Source organism: Daphnia pulicaria, chromosome 7, assembly GCF_021234035.1.
Source record: "Daphnia pulicaria isolate SC F1-1A chromosome 7, SC_F0-13Bv2, whole genome shotgun sequence".
In the NCBI taxonomy this organism is placed as follows: Eukaryota; Metazoa; Arthropoda; class Branchiopoda; order Diplostraca; family Daphniidae; genus Daphnia; species Daphnia pulicaria.
The window spans coordinates 12,672,917-12,684,300 of NC_060919.1; the positions used below are offsets into that span (position 1 = coordinate 12,672,917).

The window sequence follows — 11,384 nt, forward strand, 5'->3', positions numbered from 1 at the left end:
TGAAATGGTCCGTAACCACACCTGTGCTTCATTCATGTCTGTTGGCTGCAGCATTCATATGCAAATCACCACAAATTGAAAACGGACGATTGGTGAAAGGCTCGTTCAACCGAAACCTTTTCTGGGAAATTGAAAGCTTTTCGGTAGCTAAATTGCTGTGAACTACTTAAAACTAAAGTCGCGGCGAGTGGTAAAGGGTTAGAAGCGCCGGTAGTGAAAATGTGTGAGGCACTGGAGTGGCAATAGGGTGGTGGTAAAGCGAATTTCACTAGTGGAAAAAAAATTTCCATTTTACCTTCCGATTTTAACCCCCTTTCATCCCTTCCCGGCCGCTTCCCACCCTTTCGATACTTCCTATAGTTTTCTCCACTTATAATGTTGGGGATCTTTTTTAAAACGTAAAGCCCATAAACTTTTTAGTATTTTATTTTGCTGATTAATAATTTTTTTAATGGTTTAACTCTGCACACTAGCTGCAATAATGAGTTAATGACACCACATTTTCTATTTTGGCCAACTGAGAAATAACCAATGAAACTAATAAAACCATTAAGGAAGGAAGCGGAAGTCTGCACATTATTGGCTATTCCAAACAGAAAATTCTAGACGGCAAGTAATTGAAAACGCATTTTGGTCGCTCCTAGTTTCTCGCGATGAAAGGATGCAGATGTTTTACTGTTGACCAACATAAAACCAGCAAAGATGAAACAACCATTTGCTAGCGATCGTCGATCACCGTTGTCTCCCATTTTCCATGCTCAAATTGGCAATAACCCATTTACAGGGGGACAGATGGAAGGATTTAGTGGGTACTTAGTAAGTACAATATAGGCTATATAGTCAGCTTATTCCCATGAACAATTAAAGACGCTCGGTTTGTGTGTGGGCCGTTGAGATTAAGAGATTTTTTGTTTAGTTTTTGGTCCAGCAAAGTACAAGTTTTGGAACCCCCCGGAGCAGTGATAGGTTTTTTACTGCTTTGATGACTAAAGATGGCCACTGAATGGTTTCTTGTTCTTTAAACTACATATATACGACGAATTGAAAGAAAACAGGTCGTCTTTTTCTTGAACACGAAATGAATAATAATAATTTTAAAAAACGAATCGTTCCCATGTCCAAACATTCTATACACATTTGGGTGAATGTTGTCGAAAAAAAAGGAAAAATGTTATTGTTGTATATTTTCCACATACGTATATTCTTAAATACTTGCGTTTTCAAAAGAAAATACCGGTTAAATGCTGAACAGGCGGCATATTTCAAAAGTATAACGACCGTAGATCCAACCCTGATTTGAGTGAAGATAGCGGCGATTTACGAGGTCCAGTCCTATATCACCAAAGAATGAGCTCACATAGTTTATAGAAATCAATTATAGGCCGGAATTTAATTTTTAATTCCTTTTTTTGTCTTATTTAAAATTTAAAATTTCGTTGACATCTGATCAGCAGCATTAAAGGACCATATCAATGAGTTGATTAGTGGATTTTCGAACATTTGGTGTGCGATGAATTTCACTATTTTGTGGGTATAAGATTATTAAGAATTGAAAATTTTTTGTTGAGAGATTTAATTCAATTCTGTTTGTAAAATCAAGAATGTGTTTTCACTCTCTCGCCGTGTTTCAGTACACCAAAATTTTATTTGTTTAACAAAATAGACTATTGTATTTTTAGTTTCCGTTGCATCGTCAGCTTTTTTTTAACAGTCAACTTAGCTGCATACTTATTTCTAAGCCTGTTACGCCTTGTATGCCCATTTCTTCGTTCCCAGCGGAAGCAAGGCATTTCGAAGCGCGATGAGTTCTTTTCAGCTTTTGTCTGTTCCCTTTACAGTAATTTTAAAAGCCAATGTCCGTTACACCCAAGGGTCAATATTAAGTCAGTTGGATATATTTTTGAATATTTTAATGCTCTTGGAAATATGCATACAATCTTTTATTTAAAAAAAATAAGAAAAAAAAAATTGGATGTACGTAACAAAACCAAGAGGTTTCGGTGTACTGAGTATATGGTGCTGGATTTGTCTTCTCAAGTAGGCCTGTACTATATTGATTAATACGATACCGTATATTATTAAATATGTCGCCCTAAGAAGATTAATTTTGTCGTGGGCTTGAAAGGGTATAGAATATTGAGTCTTTTCGAGAATTGGCTGATTTAAAAAAAGGAATAAGTTGACTATATTTACTATTGTCAACGTAAACTGTCCTGTTTGTGACGACCCACTTTCCGTTATCGTCCTCGTACAGGTCCTCCTGGTTCAAACTGGCGAGACTGAGCCGATTTTTTATTATTATTGTCATTGAATGAGTCCCCCTTGCTTCGCCTACCTCTTTTCAGCTTTTTGGAGGTTCAGAGAGCCCCTCTCTAGGCTCCTTATTCTTTTCAGCAGCGCAAGTTTTGCGAGTGTAGTTAATAAATACCATATATAAGGACGAAAAACGACCAATAATGTTAAAACCTTGTAGCATGCCATTCCTGCGTTAACTTCAAATTTCTAAAATATATTCGCTTATAATAAAATTGACTTGTCAGGTAAATATTTCGATGCGCGTTATATTCATTCACCCAATGATTTATAAGGGTGTCCGACGTTGAGACCCTAGTTATATGTTGCGGAATACGGGATGCTGCAGCGGATCTACTCCATGATTTGTTCTGGGGATAGCACGCTGCTCTTTTAACGGGAATAGTAAGGGAATTATACTGACTCGATCAGATTCACATCGAGACAAAGCACTTGCTGTTCAACGGTCATCAGTTCATCATCCTTCGCATCTCATCAAGAAGACCCGTGTTCGAATCATTGTGTTTCCCATTTGTTTTATCTACTGTGCTAAATATAACTTGAATGTATTGCTCGTCTGCTTCGTCTCTACTATATGCTGCTCAATGATTCTAACCCATCTTCAATATATCAAGCTATGGTAGATCTCTCGACTGGCAAGGTGCCTTGCTAGCAACGTGATAAAAGTCACCCTGAACTTTAAATTTGCGGATCCAAAAGTCATTGCAACGCATTTCACACCGCTATAGTAGCCTGTATCACCGGCGGGCGGTAGCAAATTCTCAAGCATTCCAAATTCCTCTCCTTTTTATTTAAAAATTTATCAAGTCCTTTTTTACGGAACATTCTAATATACTAATAATATTGGGAGAAAATTCACATCACCCAAATATTAAATTCCCAAATCATTCAGTTCTTCATTTCTGACTACTTGAATATATAATTTCAAAATTGATGTTTTAGTTTTTAGTTTTTTTTTTTTTAATTCCTAAAGAGTGTACAATGCAGATTCTAACCAGATGGATCATCTATACAGTACCTGTATAGACCAGGATATTCACGCGTTATAGAAATAAGCTGCAAACATTTTCGGGAAAAACTGCGTGTTTGTGCGTGTTCAAAGTACGAGTAATTTGGTCTTTATTTCCCCCACTTTTTCCAAATATTCCCCCCAAAATTTATTTTATTTTTACGAAGAAAAGAATCTCATTAGACATACTACATCCGATAGAAGAAGAAGCATGCTAAGAGCGACGGTGCATGTTAACTTTTCTAAATGTGCGCGCGGCCGGGGTCTCCTATAATCGCCATGAGAAAGAAAAGCGGCTGCGCCATAGTCTGCGCTATTGAGATGTTTCCTCTTCATGAACCACAATAAAACACCGGGCTCAGCAGACGCAGGCGACTGAAGAAACGCCCTTGAATAGAGCCGTCGCCGTGACGGCGAAGAAAAGTTGGTTCTGGCTGGGGCTGGCGCGACGGAGGTGCATGTTGTCGACGGCATTATGACACTCAACGACGGTTAGACACTTAGACTTGTTTTAACCTCAACTTTGACTAACACCCCACCACTCCCCCCTATGTTCTGGGTTATGGTCTCGAGCAGACTTGCCGGGCTGCTAATTGAATCTTTTTGCGGTAGCCTCTTGGCGCCTCTTATATACTATATGTAATAATACGCGAGCTGCACACTAGTTATATACCGACCTTCCGTTGCTCGCTCAGGAGTTCACGTCCTCCAATAGCTGCGTAACCAGCAGACAGACAGCGAACGAGAGCAGCACGAAGGAGGAAGAACGGAAACAGCGCGACGACGACGACGACGACTAAAATGAGGTAGACGTAAACTGTGTTTCTGCTATTGGCGTAATAACAATACTTTCGGGTCATTTTGATCTTTTGTGGCGTAGAGTAGCATTCACAATTTCACAGTGAACTCAACACAATCTTATTTTCGAAAAATCGTTTATTTATGTAGTTTTTTTTTTCAACCTTTCAAAAAAGCTTGAATGGGAAATATAAGAGCAAACTAATATGAAATTTTCGTTCTCAAAATCAGATAAAAACGACAGTTGTTTATAAATCACAACGAATAAAAAGGGGGAATTTAATTTCTAAAAAAACAGATTGAATTACTGAATGAAATAACGAATAAACAGAATCGATTAAAAAAAATGTTGCGTCACAATTTATTATAGCCTATAGTTCAAATTAGTCGATTTTCCGTGTATTTGGCTTAGGCTACTTTTTCTGAAAAGAAAACAACTCCCAAAAAGGGCCGTGTCATAAAACAAACATTTTCAACTTCCTCGCGTTATAGACCGAGTTTTTGTTGGTGGGAAATTCTCGTCTTTTTCTAGGCTGCTGCTGTCTACTTATCTTCATATTATATTTCAATTTTTGGATTTAGCTGTCTGTGTCTGTGTGCATACTCATTGTGTCTGCCTTTGGTGCTATTGTTACTGTGTACCATTACAGGGTCTTGCGTGTTGAATCCTAATGTAAGGGTTGAGAGCCGAAAGCCGCTACCCTAATGACAGCCCTTGTCGTCACTGCAAAACACACACGCGGAATGACACGTTAGGAAGAGAGAGAAATCCCACTGCGGTCTATACTTAGCCGCCACTGTACACTTCTTATGGCCACCTTGCATGCCAAAGTCGCCCGTCCGCACAGTTATAACTATTCTCTTGATGACCAGTTTCCAAGACCAACGCCGGCTGGGTTGAACCACTAATTGACGATCGTACTTTTCCTCTATTGTTGTCGTCTCTTTTTAAAAATCAGTCTGGCTGTCTTTTTGAAGCTCCCAACTAATATTACTTTTTCTGTTCCCATTCCAACAGCAGGCTCAGGAGATATGTGCTAGGAAAAAAAAAGAAAAAAAAGAAAGAAGAGTATTTACTTCGCTATACACTGTAAAGTTACCGAGGGCTATACCCTCTAATAATACTTGGACTATCAAAATACGTGCTGCATAATCTGGATGCTTGTAACATATTTTTACGGTTTTAGTGACGACCACAGTAGTATAACCATATCTGTGGCTGTCTTTTCCTGTTGACTTATTTTTTTCCCCCCTTTTCCTATTTGCATTTATTTTCACTGGTGGTTAGTTTTATTCTTTTGGCCGTCGAATAATATTACGTAACTTATATAAGTATGTAGAAATGTCGAAGGCTTGAAGCGCGCAGCGGAAATATTATATATTTGTCCCGCATCTCTATTTCTGTCGTGTCTTTTCATATTCGATCAGTAGGGCCTATATTCTTTGCAATGGTTTGATTTTCCCTAACTAAGAGGTGCTATAGCGCGGTTCTCCTTTTTGTAAACTACGCGATTTCTTTTAAGTCTCACTATATCAAATGCATAAAACCACAAGAAAAAATTTAGTTGCCTTTCCCTTCTTTTTTCAATTTTTCTGTCTTTTTATGGGCCATACCACTAACAAAATATATCGCAGTCCATCTGTTCAGTTTATATTTTCTATTGCTTGCTGTTGTATATATTTCGGTCTGACTCTGACATGGATCTCTATGGATTGATGATAATAGCCCATATTTCCAAATTAGGATTGAAGTTGGAATATAGGTATAAATCCTGCACTGCGTCTATAGTTCTCTGTATATATATAAATTGGGGTTGGGCGGGTTGGGCCCGCACTTAGTTTTGTTATTTTAAACGTCCGTATAACCCGAACTTTGAGGCATGAGGTTATTTTTATTGTATTCATACTCTTGGAATATTTCTTTGTCTATTAAAGTTGACCATCACTTTTATAGCATAATTCTCAAATTTCATACTGCTCCGGGTTTTTATGATAGACACTTGCAGTAGGCTACGCGCAGTTGTGATATTTATAGTTTTGCCAGTTGTTCTTCTTAGGTTTGAAAGCGGCGGTCTTCCTTTTTCTGATCCTTATATTGTGCTGTCCCCAAAATTCGAAAAAAACGAAACCCTAAGGTTACCATTCTGCAGGGTTTTTTTTGTGAACTAGATGGCCGATTTTTACAAGCGGAAAGCGAGCCATTAAAGTGTCTCCAAAGAAGAAGGAGATATACCTTGCGCTCTGTCATAAAAATGGATGGCTGGGGCGCGTAAACGACCGATACTGCTGACTGATTACAGACCAAACCGTCTTTTTCGTTTATGAGTCGGTGACGGCGACACCAGCAGGACAGAACCAAATATCAATATCCCCTCTAACAAGATACGACTCTAAGGATGGGCTGATAAACAATTGGGAGGGTTGGAATCCTCTTCAGTGTCCAACAGAGGTTAGGGAGCACGCCGACCGACCTCCTTTTTTTTGGTGGGTTCAAAGACGTTGGCCCTGTCTACGCAAAATGATTGGTCAGCTTGTAACTAAGGGTCGAATGGAATAGAACTTTCGTTCGAGATGAGGGCCTTTAAAAGGCAAGTATTCCGAAGGACACTTGTCTCAGTTCAACTCAGCTGTCCGCTCGCTTGGCTGTTTAACTTTGGCACCTGATCGATCGGTTTTTTCAGTTAGTCTTCCAAAAAAAAAAAAAAGATATTTGTTCTTTTTCCAGCTATATCCATTCTTGAAACTTAAGAATTTTCGATTTGAAAAAGAAAAAAGAAAAGAAAAGAAAAAGGAATGGAGCTACTCCCCAAACGTCCGTCGCCCCTTCTCAACATTCAAAACCCACCGATTGTTAATAAGTGTTCTCTCTCACCCGAAAAGTCACCTAATCGTGCTCCGTGCATCTCATCTCAACATTCGTCCATCGGTTTGCCAGCACCCGACTCCTCCTTGGAATCGTACTACAATCTTTCCGGATTTGGGCTATCCAACAGCATAGAGTTAGGAGAGCTTGTCGCCACTGGAAGTCCTTGTGTTCTCGTTTCGCCATTGCCAAAACACTGGCGCTCCAACAAAACTCTGCCAAACACCTTTCGCGTAGTGGTTTTGGGCGGTGCTGAGGACGGAACGTTAGTCACCGTCCGGGCTGGCAACGACGAAAATTGGAGCCCAGAATTGCGCAACTCGGTGGCCCAAGTGAAAAATAACGTGGCCAAGTTCAATGATCTTCGTTTCGTTGGTCGATCTGGAAGAGGTCAGTAGAATTTCTTCGACTTATTTAGCATCAGCAGTGTTTCGAATAGGTAACAATTGATTTTTTTTGTATAGGAAAGAGTTTTACATTGACCATCACCATCTGCACGTCACCACCTGTAGTTACAACTTATAACAAAGCGATCAAAATATCAGTGGACGGACCCCGAGAGCCGCGAAGCAAATCACGTGAGTTCGCCGTTGTGAAACATGATTAATCTTTGAAGGGAACGGATAAAGTACACGACCAGTTAAACCAACTGATTTTTTTGTTTATGCTCTTCAGGTCAACAATTCAGGGGCCTCATTTTGGGACCACACCATCATCCTTTTCTTTCATCAACCTTGCCAGTTGCTCAAGAATCTCATTTTCTCGAAGGCCAAGATTCGTTGGCTTCAAGGATATCTACTTCTTATCAAGGTAATTTTATTTTTTCTATTGGTTTAAACTTGTAAGTCGAATATTGCTGTGTGCTGTGTGCATCTCAATGCTAACCCCACACCATCTATCCATCGATCTAAGAACTCAGAGAATCTGACTATCTATTTCTAGTGGAGTTCCAACTGTCCTTTTTTGGGGTTTTTTTACACGAACTTATTCGAGAAGATTCAAATAAGTTTTATTTTTTATTTGAATGAATCCGTCCAATCCGAACGAAATGTTTTACCAAAATAATTCAGGTAAATTTTTTAAAGCTTTTTAATTGAATTTATTCGAATGGAAGCCATCTAGTCTTGCCAGATCGAATTGACCACGAGTAAACCGATACGTTTCGATTACTGAATCATTCAATTTTTTTTTTTTCCGGTTTCTTCCTCCCATTTCCTCTTGCCCTTTTTGCCACACATCCATCGACTGTCTAAAGTGGTGGGTTTTTAGCCGGCGATGGGTAGCACATTTTACGGTTATTATAAAGAGGCTGTTCAATACGATAGGAGCTAAATGTTGTCCGGTAAACAGATTTCTATTGGAGCGCAACCCCAAGACCAAACAATCCTCAGACTAAAATTCCATGAGCACACACAGAACATTGGAGTGTGTGGAACAATATTCAGTAATAGAGAACTCTCCGCGTGCACATAGGATTTCCATATCTCTCCTCGTTTTCTTAAAGATGTACCGTAGTATGCTGGAGGCTTTATTATCTCCATAGTTCCTCGGCCTAAAACGCGTCTAAAACAGAAAATTAACCAACGGACTTCTTGAATTAAAAATGAAATCATATTTTATAGTAGTGTAATTGCTTATACCAATAAGAATGAGCCATAATTCAAAGGCGTGCGTATTTGAATCACACGTATTGAATAATTTATTTGTGCTACTATAAAAGAATTTCAAAGCTAATTTAAAATTTAAATACATTTGAATTATTTAAGGTTACTCTTCAAATTACAACACGGGAATCAGTTTATGTAACAAGGAATCCAGAACATGGCCTTCTAATTGCATGTCTTCTCATCATCCGAAACTAGCTTTCAACCCCCCTTCGACCGGTACGTCAGCAGTTCAGGAATCCATTCATTACAACGGTTATCCTTCCTATATATCAGGTGAGTTAAAAAAATCTCCGTGTTAAGCCAGTGTTTATCCTGTAATGCAAGGAAAATAGTTAACAATATTTAAAATTTATTCTAGCAGAAAAATTTGGAAAAACTGATAGTCGGATGCCTTCAATCAGTTCCTTGGTCTCAATCACTGACACACCCATGATGGAACCTCTAGGCTCACTTGTGTTTTCTGATCGTCCACCAATCCATGTTCAGAAACTTTTGCCGAGTTCTGAAAATATTGTTACAAACTCCAACAACATTTTCCTTAGTATTAACACTGTTCCATTTCCTGACACCTTTCTCTACCCCCATTTTTCAAATAAAAATAGTACCTTTGATTCTGTTAACAGGTCTAGTAGCAGTAGTAGCGCTTCAAAATTAAATTTTCCTATTGGTACATCTTCCAATTTAACGAAACCTATGTTAAGTACACAAAAAAACCATTCCGCTTCGGTTTGGCGTCCATATTGAGCACAATGTTCTTTTGACTTTTTTATAAATATAATTGGTGTATAATACGAACATGCATTTAAGATTTTCGAGAGTTACCTTACTTATGTTTAATGGGAGTTTTTTTTCTTCATTAAAACATACTTTTGAAATTAAACTAATTATGTACTTATAGCTTACTTTTTTCTAAATCAGCTTCGTTCTATAAGTGTACAGTATCAAATGATCAAATAACGTGATCAAATAAATAGAACATTTACCGTCCCCTTTTTACTACATTACACCAGCATTATACATTACCTGCAGTACCCACACCTCCGTGTTTGAAAACACGGATTAAAAATCGTACGTTTTAACTTAAATGTACGATTTTTTAAACAAGTAATCCACCACTGAACCACACCAAATTCATGGATTCGTTTTTTATTATTCCGCTCTGGGAGAGTGGGACCTAAAAATCTGAAAAAATTACAGGCCTATCCAGTTTTCTGCTCAGGATTGGCCTGTTTTTTTTTTTCAGATTTTAAAAATTTCCTGTCGTTCTGGAGATATAAAGTCTGGGTTTTTTAAAACAAGCAATCCACCACTCAAGCGCACCAAATCCATGAACCCCCCTTTTTTTTCCATTCTGCTATGGGACCTAAAAATCTGAAATAATTCAGGCATATTCAGTTTTCTACTCCGGATTCACCTGTTCTTGCAGAATTTAAATATTCCCTGATGTTCGGGAGATATTTAATGTTAAAGTTTGGGTTTTTTTCAAATTTTAACAATTTTGTGGGATCTTTGGTATCGCTTTATGGGTAAATGATAACCTTAAAAAAAAATTTCTCTCAAAAGTTTGCTCGTCCATCCCTCAATACGAATCCAAAAGGAATTTACATTCTGGATTATATTGGCCGAGTTATTCCCAATCTAGTAAAGTGTAATTTTGACAAGTTTCCCACCCAGCCTAGTCGCCATTTTTTATCCCTCTCCCTCGCGTTCCTGGCGGATGACAGCCGAAGCTACGCTTTCCTAGCCTTCACTTTAGACCGGGGGACATACTGTAGGCCCTTTCATATATTCTAGTGGCCGGCAATATGAAGCCCGAGGTGCAGAGAACTCGTATGCTTTGGCTGTAAAAAAATATTTACATTTTATTTTCTCTTATTCATTGTTAACTAACAGAATAAAAGACTGTGCTTTTATGAAATGCAGATTTCTTCGTAATTAACCAACTTGAAAACAGTATAGTGATGGTTGTCTTTTGACATAGTTATTGTTGGCGAGTTGCCGCGATCATTAAAGTCGTCATCGACTCACCATTCCACAGAAAAAACAGTTTTGTGGAGCTTTTTTAGGTGTAATCGAATAAATTTTTTACAATGGGAAAAATACAGCTGATCCCTACATACTCCGAGTATCATCGTTTTCTATTTTCAGCTCCATTAAATTTTCAGCAACAGTAGTAACTGCCAAGAGGTTTGGAAGTTTTAAAATATACAAGTTTAGAGAACTACAGGTCTGCTTTTAGAAGAAGCTAATCAGTATATATTAATTTTTCAAACACCAATTTTGCGATTAGGATTAACAGGTGAAAAGCACATCTTCAATCAGGCACTGTTGTAGCCACTGTGCTGTCCAGTCTAATCCAATATTTCGTCTTTGAAAAATAAAACATTTCCTTTTCCTTTACGTCGTCTTGTTTGAACTCCATCTCCTTGTAGTTTGGCACTTTTTAGGTTCAATACTTCGTTCGGTCAAGTAAAAAACCTTTTTTGTAGGTGTTGCTGAAATTTTAGAGGGATGCTATATTATCAGGTTTTTTCTCCAAATTAAAAATAACCGTTATGTGTATGGACTGGGACACACGTCAAAAATTTTGCATTAGGCATTTCAATTCAGAAACCAAAGCATATATACATGTTCGGCACTAAGATGACTTCTTTTCTCACAAATAATATCGCCAGCAGCTGAAAACAACATCTTCGATGGAACGGAGGCAGGTATACAAATAAAAATTGACCAA

At 38.2% G+C, this 11,384-nt stretch overlaps 1 protein-coding gene and 1 long non-coding RNA gene across 3 annotated transcripts; one reads left to right on the forward strand and one right to left on the reverse strand.

Annotated features, from left to right (window-relative positions):
* The first annotated feature begins 6,637 nt into the window (after positions 1–6,637).
* LOC124348574 lies at positions 6,638–9,445 on the forward strand. Of its 2 annotated transcripts, none has more exons than XM_046798799.1 (5): positions 6,638–7,373; positions 7,448–7,561; positions 7,659–7,793; positions 8,750–8,923; positions 9,009–9,445. In XM_046798799.1, exons 1-5 carry the CDS (start codon positions 6,914–6,916, stop codon positions 9,392–9,394), a joined length of 1,269 nt encoding a protein of 422 aa, XP_046654755.1. In that variant the 5' UTR covers positions 6,638–6,913; the 3' UTR covers positions 9,395–9,445. The 2 variants fall into 2 exon arrangements, with proteins under 2 accessions (XP_046654755.1, XP_046654756.1); XM_046798800.1 differs by having other exon boundaries at positions 9,012–9,445.
* Positions 7,800–9,574, reverse strand: LOC124348575. Its single transcript, XR_006920035.1, has 3 exons — positions 9,554–9,574; positions 8,624–8,962; positions 7,800–8,546 (listed from the first exon to the last, which is right to left on the reverse strand). It is a non-coding gene; the product is annotated as an uncharacterized LOC124348575 (long non-coding RNA).
* Between the last annotated feature and the right edge of the window lie 1,810 nt (positions 9,575–11,384).